Source organism: Haliotis cracherodii, unplaced genomic scaffold (assembly GCF_022045235.1).
Source record: "Haliotis cracherodii isolate W230 unplaced genomic scaffold, xgHalCrac1.p SCAF_7, whole genome shotgun sequence".
Taxonomy (NCBI): Eukaryota; Metazoa; Mollusca; class Gastropoda; order Lepetellida; family Haliotidae; genus Haliotis; species Haliotis cracherodii.
This window is the reverse complement of record NW_027266330.1, coordinates 33,665,732-33,680,760: the sequence shown is the minus strand read 5'-3', so window position 1 is coordinate 33,680,760 and position 15,029 is coordinate 33,665,732. Positions and strand designations below refer to the sequence as shown.

General features: G+C 41.9%; 1 protein-coding gene across 1 annotated transcript; it reads right to left on the bottom strand.

Annotated features, from left to right (window-relative positions):
* LOC139447191 (monocarboxylate transporter 14-like) lies at positions 1–7,954 on the bottom strand. Its single transcript, XM_071228407.1, has 5 exons — positions 7,759–7,954; positions 3,541–3,684; positions 1,264–2,100; positions 487–537; positions 1–164 (listed from the first exon to the last, which is right to left on the bottom strand). The coding sequence occupies exons 1-5, from the start codon at positions 7,952–7,954 to the stop codon at positions 1–3; spliced, it is 1,392 nt and encodes a 463-aa protein (XP_071084508.1).
* Positions 7,955–15,029: the final 7,075 nt, after the last annotated feature.

Here is a 15,029-nt window from a genome sequence, read left to right as displayed (position 1 = left end):
TCAGTGGATGTGTAACATTTGCCCCTCTGTTTCAGATGCTACGGCTGTATATTCTTCAGCAGCTGCCTCGTCCATTTCCTTGTCATGATAGACACTTGACGTACTTGATCTCTTAAAGATCGGTATGCCCAGAGAAAATAGACTTCCAATCACAAGTGCGCTACCTGAAACAAGTATACATATATCGGCTACATATACTCTCCTGATTGTAAACACGTCGTCATACATATTGCCACTGGTAGGGCAGAATGAGCTAGCCCTTTTTACAAACAACTGTCATTATTGTCACCACTGTTTTGTCTTTTAAGACCCACGGAATGTGACTTTGGCTGATAATGGAGACAGGATATTTTCCCGTGGAGAGGTTATATCTTTAGTTCAGTTCAGTCAAAACAATTAATCAAAGGCAATCAAAGTTTTGGTTTAACACTGATAATTAAGTCTTGCACAAACAGTGTAGCTCCTTTAATTTTGGAAGCTGCTTACCACAACAAGCAAAGCTAACACCATAGCTCCCAGACACTTCCTTGATCAACCCTGCAAACGACATTATGATATATTAATAATGACACTTGGGATTTCAATAGTTTCGTGCGCTTATGGAGGTACAAATGTGAAAATCGGTGTGCATACGGTAAATCCGCGTGATATTTAGCCATCAATAACTTCACAGAATGCTTATTTAATCATCGACACAAAATAGATCTGTAGACAATGATACAAATTCAGTGATGTCTTCAGCATAATGTTGGTCCAGTGCCTTGAAGATGCGGGGTAGAATAGGTCTTCAGCAACCCATTCTTGTCTTCAAAGGTGACTAACGGGATCTGGTGGTCAGACTCGCTTACTTGGTTGATGCATGTCATGCCATCATATAGCTGGAATATTGCTGAGTGAGGTGTTAAACAACAAACAAAAAACAAACTACAGTGCAATGATACAAACGTAGGATACGATAGAATCACTTTCATAATTATATACTTTTACACAAACCAAACGTATATTGTTATATATGTATCTTCTACAAGAGAAGCAATGTTATATTCTAAAACATTGATATTAATTGAAATAGTGTTCCGAGCCACATTAAACCTAGCTCACTCACTCACTCATAATGTGTTCTTGATTTCACAGCTATTTCCTATCACAATATTTTCGTAGGGAAGCAATAACACATGTACATGCAATCAGTCACCTGTGCTATGTTCTATACGAGAATTTATTATCCTGCAACATATACATGCTGACACATGTTGCCATTACCTGCAAAAGGAGGTCCCAGAAGTAATCCAAGCCCACCGATGAAATTTGTCACTCCATATCCAGTCGCGAGTTGTTTCACGCCAACCAGCTCAACAGTAATGGGTTTTACAAGGGCCATGGCCCCACCACTGTACACACCATACATGCTACAGAACAAAACTTGATGCAGGTAGGAACCAGACAGAAGGGGACATAGTATGATCAGGAAACCTGCTACACCCAGCATACCCGTATGTAGCATGAAGACGCCTATTGTTGGATCAGTACCAGCAAACCCTGCCAACACCCGCGCTATAGTACTGGTAATTCCCATAGCTATGTACAACATGGCAGAATTCTGTTGGCTTGTTCCTTTGGATTCCACGAAATTTGTTAAATGTACATAAAGAATAGATTCTCCAAATCCCCATAACGTGTAGGAAAGGACGTATAGCATAAAGCTAACATTAGACACAACTGTCCTCATTTCACAGGCTGTTACGCGAAAACGTTGCAGATAACTGGTTGTGTGATGGGTATGTTCATCTACCTCTAGATCCATAAGATTATGGGTCAAGTCTCCCGGTGTATCTCTTGTCTTTGTTCCTGCTTGTTGCTCATGCGGTGATGGTCTAAACATCATACCACACACACATGCATTAGCTGCTATAGCGCCCAGTATGAGAAACATCCCACAAAGGCCGAAAGTATCAAGCAGGCATCTCACTAAAGGAGGACCCATGAGCATCCCTGCGCCTCCTCCGGACATCTGTATACCCGAGGCAAGAGGGAGGTATTTGTGGAAATAGTGACAGATGATGACAGCTGCCGACACGTCCATCAACCCAGATCCTATTCCTGGAACACATAACACGTGTAATAATCTAAATAATAACAAGAGGGGAGGTGATGTTAAATGGGCAACAATAACAACAGTAATAATAATAATGATGATACAGAAATAAGTGTCAACCAAGCGAAGTGTCATATCAAGTCGGCCCAGACTCAATTTTTCAAAGAGAGGCTATCTGAACGACCACTGCATCGAGTTTATGTGCAGTGTGTTGAGAAGATCAGCAATCCTGCAGAGTCCGTCGCTTGGATGAAGTCGTCTGGCCTGAAAAGTGAAACAGAAGGCTTTCTGTTGGCTGCTCAGGACCAGTCACTTCCAACTCCAAACCGTCAATGTGTGATTTTGCATCAGAATGTAAATATGAAATGTAGATTATGTAAATAATTTAATGAGACTGTCCAACACATTGTCAGTGGATGTCCAGCTTTGGCACAAATACAGTATCTTAAACGATATGATGATGTAGCTGGATCATTTTATTACCGTCGTCCAAAGTTCTTTGGAATAGGCCCGACTACAGCCTCTGACCTATCCAAGCCAACAAACCTGATCTTGTCCTTTTTCATAAATTCAATGACATCATTTATATCATTGATTTTTCTTTCTCTTTTGACACTAATGTGATTGACAAGAAACAAGAAAAACAGGGCAAATATGCGGACCTCTCGTTTCACGCTTGCATCCACAGTACAAAGTTGTCTGACTCCCCATTGTTCTTGGTCCCTTAGGTTTGGTAACTCCCAATTTGTTGACTTGATTCGGAGGGTACCTGGATTGGCTGCCAGGAATACAGCGCTTCAAACAATCTGGGTAATGCAGAAGGATGCAGTGTTGGAGAGTCTTCTCATTCTCCGAAAAGTTCTGGGTGGGTTCGACTGAGCAGCGCTTCCTGTTTTGTCTGCGTGTAGAGGTGGCAAGGGCCCTGAGCTGATAATGACCAGCCTGAATGAGCCAGGAGCACCCAAACCCTCCTTACTGTACTTATATATTTTAATCGGTAAATAATAATAATAATAATAATAATAATAATAATTAGAACAGTCGATTTCGGTTTGTCCGTGTTAATATTAATGTGTAATGATATGAGCAAATGTGTTTCGTCAGAAAAATAATATAGATACAATTTTAATGATTATTTTGTTTGGATATATATATAAAGCTGTGCTTATTATTTTTCGTGGTGTACATTAGTAAGGTGGTATCTCCGTCGCGTGGAAGGGCATAGTTTGATTACCCTTTCATAAAACCTAATTGATGTGTGTCTCTGACATATTTCTGAACCATTGCTAAAAGAAGAATATATTATTGACAGCTGACTTTGAATGGTTACAAATCTTAAGTGGATTTAACATGGATAGTTATTCTAAATCAATGAAGAGTGTTTTGAGGTGGTTTTGTGAAATACATGTTAAAAAGCATTTGTTTTTATGCATATTCTTCTGCACCTGCAGTAAGTCCATAGGACACAATCATCCCATCTACCGACGTGGCGAAGAAAGCAGCCGACACGCCAACCAGAGTCAGAAGACCTCCAAGAACTGCCGCAATACGGCACCCCAAGACATTCGTTAAAGAGCTGGTCACAGGGGCTGAAAAAGGTAGGGAATAACCAATCACATTGATACTTTAAGAAGATGCAATAATGGCAGGTCAAACAACAACAATAACAATAATAATAGTAATGTCAATGTACATTATGCAATGAATTTAAAGAAAAGATCCAACACATTGTATGTTAAGCAACATGATGACATGGCGCCATACTTTTGTTACCGTCATAGAAATGCTTGTGGTTTTGAGTCATGGTATGGCAGAATATGAAGAGGGCGTGGTGGAAAACGATAAATACCAAATGTCCTGAATAGGCCCCTGTACAACCTCAAACGTTTGCAGGCAAACAAATCTGACACTGTCCTTTTTGATATATCCAATGAAATTATTTATATCATTGAATTTCTGTCCCTTTTGGCACGAATGTGATTGACAAGATTCAGGAATCTGACACGCCGTGATATAACTGGAATACTGTTAAAAAGGGGCGTTAAACCCATCTCACTCACTCACTCACTCACTCACTCACTCACTGTGTGGGCAGAATATCTTGTTTGCTTGTTGTATAACGCCTCACTCAGCAATATTCCAGCTATTATGAGGGCGGTCTGTAAATATTCGAGTGTGGATCAGACAAGCCAGTGATTGATACCATGAGCATCGATCCACGCAATTGGGGATACGATGACAAGTATCGAACCAAGTCAGCGAGCCTGACCACCGGATCCCGTTTGTAGCCTCTTACGACAAGTATAGTAGCCTCTACCAGTATGGGTTACTGAAGATCTATTCTAAACCGGATCTTCACCAGTCAGACCTGTGGGTAGAGGGGAAAGTACCCTGATTTGATGATGAGCCTGACTGTGCCAGGATCACACGAGCTCTGCTGCATTTATCTATATTAATCTGTATAATAATCATAATCACATTATTAGTTAAGGTGTCTTTAGTTGCTGTATACAGTGTCATATAAGGTTAGTTAGAAAATATTGGGCGAAACGTGAGCAGTCCGCTTTCCCCTAACGACGGGATACTATCTATTCTATTGCTATGTGACGTCATATGTGTCACGTTTCTTGTTTGTGACGTCATCCTATAGTATATTCTATGACGTTGTTATTTGTATTCCGTGACGTCCGTTGTGAGCTTTTTTTTCTCTATAATGCTTATAAATACAATCACGAACGTGGTTTCTTTAATAAATAATGTCTTTGCTCATCACAATTAATGATATTAAAACACGAAAACAGTGTCGAATAACGAATTTCTGTGCCAGAATCTCCATGACATATGTGAGGTGGGTTTTGGAAATCCAAAATTGCTGTTACGGACGGCATACGGTACCGGTCTCATATAAGGTCAGTGACAACCATCTTGGATTTTTACTGACAGATATGGGGGGTCAGTAGTTCTTCTTTCTGATTGGTCAAACTCACTTTGTGGCATGGAAAACAATGCATGTAGGAAATTCCACACAACGGATTAACCCTCATGGAGCCTTGCAGTCAACTGACTTTGCATACCGTTCGGTGCCGCACTGCCGTCGCGGTTGTAAAAACGTATACATTGTATCAAAAGTGTTACAACGTTCTTATTTCTTCACACAGTGTAACCAAATTGTATAACATGCAACTCGATTTGATTGTCATTCCAACAGTTTCCAAAGACAATAAATCCAAAAGATCTATGCACTGCCTAGCCTTGATACAAGTGATGGTATTGTAAGTTTCCTACTTTTCTACATAATCGTAATATGGAAGTACCCGACTGTGGCAAGTAAAGTCAAGCAAGCGCCTTTGTTTGAAATCTAAATGTCCAATAATTCATATAATTTGAAAGTACATATCCTAACGGTGATAGACATATGACATATATGTCGAAGTACGCATTCATTGAGAATGTTCCGTGGTTTATATTTGCCGATAAAAAAATCCAGATGAAATTGTCAGTGTCAAAACAAAATTGACGGAAGTGTTCGTGATTGGTTCATACGCAGACCGTATAAAGGATTATGTTACAAAAAGAATGACAGTTTTGAATGTATATCTTGAAAAAATCCTGATAACGTCCATGTAGGTATCAATGTCCGTGCTCTTTCATTAGTGATAAAAACAACTTCGGGGTATTTGACATCAGACATAGGACATTTTCACTGGACAAATGTGTAACATCGCCAAACAGCCCTAACAATACTCAAATTGACATCGCTGATCATCGGAGCGCATTATTAATTCTTAATAATAAAAAAGATTATACTAACGCACTACCACCCAAAAGTAAGAAAGATTCAATCAAAATTGTTGAAAGTAACGTTTTCATGGGCAGCAAATCTATTAAACAAAACTATTTTCGATCACTCGTAACTCGGGCGCCACATGTCATACAAGCATTGCTTCGTTGTGCAGTCACACAGACCGATTATTTATACTTCGGGTGTTATAATATGTTGTTGGTACGAGCTACAACATGTCAAACATATACATATATACTATATATACTATACTATACTATATACACTATACCACCTTTATGTTAACGATCATAGCTATCTTTCCATATCTTAGTTTTGAATAATTTCTGTAAATCAGCATCATAAACAGAAAGACAATCTGGCTGCCGTTTCGTCTCTAGCGCCGTGCTAAATCGCCATGACACACAGTCGATAAACATATGCAATACTTGAACAAAACACTTCCTTTACGGACTAAACGTTAGTAGTCTTACGCCAATAACTGTGCAGTGGGGAAAAGTAAATATTTCTGACCCGTCTGATCACTTCCTTTTTCAAATTGGCTGTCTGATATCATAAAAGTTACGTGTATGTGGCATGGATTCAGAATAAAAAACTCGCCGTCATTAGCATAAAATTCAACATGGCACAAAAAGGTCGAGAAGAGTGGTAACCACTTTACTAATCTAACCATATTTAGCAATCTGTAGCACTGTATAAAATATATGTTACACGAGGCTAAAGCTGAGATGATTAGGGTGATGATGGTTATAATTTTGATTTTGCGCACTCAGAGTTTGACATCGTAATTCACAGCTGAAAATGGACATTTTCGCGGGACCATATATGCGGTTTTAAGTCACATAAATATTGATCCGATTTTGTGTTTTTAACAAGGTTTTTTGATTGCCTGCAGCTTACTCCATTGTTCCAATGACCCACTTTGCGTTCTAAATCATTTTACATTGTTTATTATGCATATAATACAAAGCCACACAACCATTTCCATAATGATAAGAGTCCATTGTTCGATGTGGAATAAATGGGGACATACTCACAGATTAATGGAATATGGTAATTCGTTGAGAAATATTAGTGTAATTTATTATGGATCCAGCAATGTGCTATCAGTAATGGTTTGTCGCACATTCATTAATGCCACAGGCTGGTTGACAACCCACGTAATCCCGGTATGTCCCAGTATTCCACCCAAGGACACAATGCCAGTGTGACAGATGTTGACATGACATCACTTCAGAAGGTCAGACAAATTGCAAAGGTTCCTATCCTTGATAATGCGATAGTTTCGCCTGTTGCGTCTACTTCAATGGAAGAAGAGGGGGCACGGGTGGCCCAGTCGTCTAAGGTGCCACAATTCGCTGTGTAGAATTGCGTCCCTTGAGCACGCCAGAAACCCTTAGATTGTGGGTTCGAATCCCGGTTCGCCCCGATTATGTTTCTAGGTCTGTCAGCACCATACCCGTGCTCGTGGGTTTAACCGAAGTGGTAAACGTCTGAGACCTGCATCACTTCGGGCTTTCCTGCCACATTAAGCTGACACGCCGTGATATAAGTGGAATACTGTTAAAAGCGGCGTTAAACCGAACTCACTCACTCACTCACTCACTCACTCACTCACTCAATGGAAGTACAGTCAAACACCGTTATGTCGAAGTTGAAGGGACCCGCGTTAATTCTTCAAGTTACCCGAGGTTCAACACTACCGAAAATAAAGGGACCAAGCTTTTACTTCGAGACAACCGTAGGTTCGGCACATCAGGTTTGACACAACAATGTTTAACTGGACAACAAAAGATACACTCCAAGTAAAATAGATTAGTGTTTACGAATAGCACCCATCTCTAAAGCTTATTATACTTACCTGTAAACATAAACGTCCCATACACGGTAGACCCCACCCACGATGTTTTGACCACGCCCTCCTTCATCTTCTCCAGAAGGGCAGTGTTGACCACGGCTGGTGAGTAGTAGACGATGCTGCAGATGACCAGTTGTAGCCAGCTGATGACCAAGACCACCCACGCATACCCTCGGTCAGTGTTCTTGTGCTGGGCCATCCCCTACCAGATCAGAAAGTGACAGATATTGGACACATTAATCAGTGTGAGTGAGTTGGGTTTAACGCCGCTTTTAACATTATTCCAGTTAAATCACGGCGTGTCAGCTTAATGTGGGAGGAAAGCCCGAAGTGATGCAGGTCTCAGACGTTTACCACTTCGGTGAAACCCACGAGCACGGGTATGGAGCTGACAAACCTAGAAACATAATTTGGGCAGACCGGGATTCGAACCCACAATCATAGGTTTCTGGCGTGCCCAAGGGACGCAACTCTGCAAAGCGAATCGCGGCGCCTTAGACGACTGAGCCACCCGTGCCCCCCACTAAAGAAAGTGACAGGTGGGGTAAATAAATTCCTATTAATGTAAAACTAATTTATTTTTATTTCATATAAATGTTTTTATTGGTTGGTTGGTTGGTTTGTTGTTTAACGCCGCACTCAGCAATATTCCAGCTATATGACGGCGGTCTGTAAATAATCGAGTCTGGACCAGACAATCCAGTGATTAATATCATGAGCATCGATCCACGCAATTGGGATCGATGACATGCATCAAACAGGTCAGCGAGCCTGACCACCCGATCCCGTTAGTCGCCTTTAACGACAAGCATAGTCACCTTTTACGGCAAGCATTTGTTGCTGAAGACCTATTCTACTCCGGAATCTTCACGTGTATTGTGCCGGGTTGTAATCATTGCAAGGCACACTGTATGGGGTTTGTGTTTTTCTTGGGATTTCTATTTAAAGTATGTACATATTCTAGAGTTTAGTTGCCCTCTGCTAATTTCCATTGGTAACCCTGGCCACGCTATCAACAAAGTCACCAAGCATGACCACCTTATCCCCTTACGACCCGGGGTAGAATAGGTCTTCAGCAACCCATGCTTGCCGTTAAAGGTGACTATGCTTGTCGTAAGAGGCGACAAACGGGATCGGGTGGTCAGGATCGCTAAATTGATTGATGCATGTCATCGATCCCAATTACGTGGATCGATGTGCATGATATAAATCACTAGATTGTCTGGTCCACACTCGATGATTTACAGACCGCCGTCATATAGCTGGAATATTGCTGAGTGCGGCATATTGCTTTACTTTTTTACTTCCATTACATTTTTTAACAAGTGTTAAAACAATGCCGTTTAAGAAAACTGCAAATCGACCAATGGCTGCCACCAACATTTTCCAATAAAATATATCCAATTTAGATACAGAATTTTTTGTGAAGTCAGGTTTAATGAACTACACACTACCTGTAACTCATGATCACATATGGGTACAGAGTACCCTCTTGTGTTAAAAAATCGACCACATCCATTACAAGATGTGATGAAATTAAGTTTCATGCTTGTTTACCAAAAGTACTTAAGCATTCCCACGGAAAAAAACGTCATGGATTTTTAAAAAAACCAAGAACATATATACCAAGAATATATTTTAACAAAGATATAATGAAATATTGATAAAATAAACTTTGTTTCATTTGTTTTTGAATAGAAATAGATTTGTGCTACACGAAATTGTGTATCGTGATTTTCCTCGAATTCACATACACATGTCGAGGAGAAAAATATCACATCTGTGACAATAATAATTTTGGGATCTTGCTTTTCGAAAGAAAGGACGAGTACGTCACATTGGAATGGATTACAAAATGTTCACCAGTTGTTGAGTCGATGAGTATCGTTTCCTTCTTATTTGATGGCATTCACTCGTCACGCTGAAGACCCGGTTCAATTCCCGACTTTATCACTTCCCGTTAATTACTGTTATTTATAGAATGACATTTATTGCCTTAATTGTTCAGAGCAACGTCATTGTCTTTCCACTGTTGTTCATTACTATATATGTGCTACCATTACACTGTTACTACGGTGTTAGTAAAGCTTGGTATTCCGAGCGCTGGTGTAGGGACGACCTCGAGTAGGATGTGCCGCTCGTAGGAAACGCCCTAAGGTGAGCTGGAGCTCCGCTCACCACTTGTACGCCTGAGCTGGAAGGTCCGCTCATCGCTGTGTTTGTGTTGTAAGAGCAGGTATTCCGCTCATCGTACAATTGTTTGTTATTGTTTACGTGTTGTGCATAAAGCGTTCCTGGACAGTGATGTCGAACTTGTCCTTTATTCCCGCAAGAGCAAAATTCCCCGTCAACATGCGCGTTGACAGTATAAACAATACCGCTTTAATAAACCCAAACATGTTTAAATATCTGGAATCAATGTCCAATATCTTGCATATTACACCATTTGCCTACAAATGCCAACTATGCATTTTTTTCAGGAAAAATATGTATCATTTGATCAATCACCTCATGCAACATCATTGAATTATAAAGTATTATGTTAGTAACGCACACGATTCGGTGTTACCAAGTATCTGCTCATGTTCACATATTATTTTATATCCACTTACCTTATCAGTTTGTGTACGTGAAACAGCAGGCGCTGTGTTTAATTATCATCATCATCCTGGGTGACCTGATAACTGATAACAGCAGAGTGAAATACCCTATGTCATGTGTGACTCAGTCACTATCACACCCTCAGAATACACAGAAGTAGCTATCCAAGGGAAAGTTTGTTCTTTACTACTCTGGGATTGAGACAGACGTCAGAAACAGGATGCGTCTGGAAAATGTCGTTCAGGCGTGAGATGCGTGCGCACGACTTTGGACTATCCAGTGGCGTTTTCAGAATTGACCTGGCTGTCAACGCAATGGCGAATGGAAGCCTTCGATGACCCAATTTACTGCAGGTTTTCGCTCTTCATGTAGCTCTCGTTTTTCGTACATTGACACATGAGTATCGTGGTCGCTATTGACGGAATCCCCAATGTTTGATTGTTCATGTGATATGTGAAATGTGCGGGTGTGGTCATGTGTTTCTATCCCGAGAGCCATCCGCAAGCAAGTCCCAAGCATGTGGCGGACATGAATGGAACACACGGGTCTGGTCAGTGCATCTCACGAGTCAAAAGAAGATTGAAACTGCGACAGATCAAATCTTCTCCTTCGAAGGTCACCTATGCAATGTTGAGTGAAGGTGGCGCAATGAAGCGTAGAAGGGGTAATCCCTTGAACGCACACACTGTATCCAGTGGGTTTGCTCTAGGTATTAAACAGCGCATTCAAGTAATGCTTTTCTGAATATGTGGGGTATAAGTAGTTGAAGCATTATTTTGTCAAGCTAAAAGTCGGTTTGATGTCCCATACGAGTACAATGTGAACCCTGTAATCTGGTGCATCTACATAGACGTTTCCTGGCGATATAGTGCTGGACGTTTTAATAACCGGTGTGTATCCATAATATGTTCAGAATGATCCGTTCACAGTGGCAAATGTGGCAGTGTGGCAACACAATGTATATGTATCATGTGTACAGCTCTCAAGCAAAAATGGGGCCACGGGTGGCCCAGTCGTCTAAGGCGCCGCGATTCGCTGTGCAGAGTTGCGTCCCTTGGACACGCCAGAAACCTATGATTGTGGGTTCGAATCCCGGTTCGCCCCGATTTCTAGGTTTGTCAGCACCATACCCGTGCTCGTGGGTTTCACCGAAGTGGTAAACGTCTTAGACCTGCATCACTTCAGGCTTTCCTCCCACATTAAGCTGACACGCCGTGATATAACTGGAATACTGTTAAAAGCGGCGTTAAAACCCAACTCACTCACTCACTCACTCTGCCATCTGCTGTTGAGATACAGTAACGGCTCTCGTCTGAGAAGAGGACTCTTCGCCACTGCTGGTGGCGCCAATGCTGGTGCTGTGTTGCCCACTGAAGACGGTCCCGGCGATGACGTGGTGTCCTCGGTTTGGCCTGTGACAGTGGAGATGTCTGCACGGTGTCCGCACTAATGTGTCGCTGGTGTGCCCCATGGTCTGTCGAGCAGATTCCGCAGCAGTAACAAAGCAATCTTGAAGATGCTGTCGCACCATCTGACGATCCTGACGTCGGTTGGTGACCCTTGGTCTTCCACTACGTAGTCTGTCATCTGTAGTGTTGGTGGTCTGGTACCGTTGCTGGGGCCTGTATATGGTCCTTACGTGGACTTGAAATGCACTGGTGACTTGCCGGGCGGTTTGTCCAGCTCGCAATCGTCCAAGGGCTTGTTGTCGCTGATTTCTTGTCAATCTTGGTATGTGGTAGCAAATCAATAACGAATGAATGTTATCCGATCTGGGTGGATTTTAATAGGGCAAGAAATGGGGGAACGCGTGTGCATTTCAATTTGCACGGAACTCACGTGCATCGGGTTACCATGGCCGTTGCCGTGATGCGTTTGGGCGATCGGATTTATTGTCATCTGCTTTGTTTTTTATCATCAAATTTCATTTTTTCCGGGTAAGGTAATGTTAAATTTTAGAAACTTTGACAAAAATTACCCATATATTTAAATGACAACTTTTCATGCAATGTTACTTGGGGTGACGTTTCTTTTGCGGTTCAGTATATATTCCGATTTGGGATAAGCCTTGGAACTTGGGACCGCCTTAGTGGTCTAGTGGTAGAGCGTCCGCGGTTCGATCCCCGGCCGCGTAATACCAGAAAACGTTAAAAGATGGTACTTTTTGTTACCCTGCCTGGTGCTCGGCTTTAAGGGGCTAAAACAAGGACTGGTCGGCTCGGAGTCAGTATACTGTGTCTGAGTGGGGTATTCATGTTACACTGGGGCATGGTATCTCAATCTTCCGGAGGCAAGAGGGTTAACTGACTGTAGAAGTCCAGTTTCCACTCTTGCCGAACTAGGCTCGAATTCCTGGGCTCGATCGTAGCGCCAGCAGTGGCTTTTTCGAGTTATGTCCCTTCCATGCCTCTCCTATGGACCAGTCAGATTCCACCTCTCGTATGACTTGCATTTGCTTCAAACAAAATGGCGGCGAGTGATTGAGTGGTGAGTATAGTTATACGCCGCTTTTAGCAATATTCCAGCAATATCACGTTGGGGACACCAGAAATGGGCTTCACGCATTGTATGTCGGGAATCGAACCTGGGTCTTCGGCGTGACGAGCGAACGCTTTAACCACTATGATGATGATGATGATGATGATGATGTCTCACAAATTATCTCTTAACAAAATTGAAATATTTCCCAAACATATCTCCTCGTTTGTGGCCAAGTGAGATAAGCTGGTCGTATCAATCCTCCTATTTGGAATGATGTGGTACCAATCATTCGGTCGGGTAAGAATCGTAAAATGTATGACTAGATGAATGATCTATTCATACCCGATACAAAAAAAAGCAGCCAGATTTAAGTAACAGTGCTATCACATGACAATTGAAAAATTCTAATTAGCAGATAAATTAGAGAAAAAAAGACTAATGTACGTAATCCCTATTAATCAAAGCTGTCAATAAACTGAAAATCATTCCTCTCGGAGACGCCCAAATAACGTTGAGTTCACGTTTACTGCAATTCAAAATACTTTAGCTTTACACTTTTCAGAGGAAAGGGTATACACACAAGAATTATATTGCTTCAGTGTGTGAATGCACGTAAAACTTGGCATCCCAGTTCCCAGCTTCATAATGCTTCACACAGGTGGCATATCTGAATTCTTAATGTGTATATGGAAGGTTATACATACTTTAGCATGACAAACACTTACTATTCGCCAGTCTACAACAACTCAAAATAGTCAAAAAGGTTTGTGTTGTCTATGCAATAAGCTACACGTTGGGAATCGCTTGTTCACCGGCAAATTGTTCAATACAATGTCTTTTTAAAACAATCTATTTCAATTTGTTTCCACTATTTTCTCTACATCCTTGTCTGTATGTTTATGATGCATAATCATATTGCACTTGTCAGTGTTCCCAACTCTCGTGTATAATAAATGGGGTGGTCGTTCAAGCGAAACGGACGACACTGTCTGTGTCTACTGGGCTGCCCCTTTGATATCGCCTCCAAACATACATGTAATTTAATGAACCATTATTCGATGATACACATCAGGAACGCGGAGAAAAACAAGATTCGTTCTTGTTGTATAGCAAGGCACAAATTCATCTTTCATAATTTGTGTCTTTGTGCCCACAGCAACACCAACACAGTTAATAAGACAACAAAAGGTGGAAAATTACAAAGGGTAGCAACTAACAAGGGACGCCAACAGATGATTGGCGCTGATGGGTGATTAGCATTAGACAATGGAAGCCAAAACTTTACAGTAATTAGCGCTGATAGTATGGAAGACAGTACTTAAGTTATCACAGATAAGTAATAGGCAATGGGCAATGGGCAAACAGGAGGCCGGGGGTAATTAGCACTGACAGGTGTAAGTATGGACATAGCAATGGGCAAACAGGAGGCCGGGGTAATTAGCACTGACAGGTGTAAGTATGGACATAACAATGGGCAAATGGGAGGCCGGGGTAATTAGCACTGACAGGTGTAAGTATGGACATAGCAATGGGCAAATGGGAGGCCGGGGTAATTAGCACTAACAGGTGTAAGTATGGACATAGCAATGGGCAAACGGGAGGTCGGGGTAATTAGCACTGACAGGTGTAAGTATGGACAAAGCAATGGGCAAACGGGAGGCCGGGGTAATTAGCACTGACAGGTGTAAGTATGGCCATAGCAATGGGCAAACGGGAGGCCGGGGTAATTAGCACTGACAGGTGTAAGTATGGACATAGCAATGGGCAAACGGGAGGCCGGGGTAATTAGCACTGACAGGTGTAAGTATGGACAAAGCAATGGGCAAACGGGAGGCCGGGGTAATTAGCACTGACAGGTGTAAGTATGGCCATAGCAATGGGCAAACGGGAGGCCGGGGTAATTAGCACTGACAGGTGTGAGTATGGACATAGCAATGGGCAAATGGGAGGCCGGGGTAATTAGCACTGACAGGTGTAAGTATGGACATAGCAATGGGCCAATGGAAACCAGCAAGGTAACTAGCACTGACAAAGATCAAAGTCCCGAACACGAGGCAGATAGGTTCCCTGGTCACAGTTCATGGCTGGCTGGTATCTCCTGATGTCAATGGCTTCTTGTAGTTTTCTTTGTCGCCAGTAGTTGGTAGACAAGACTTTGGTGGCTTCCCATACGATGTTATGGTTTTGGTGCT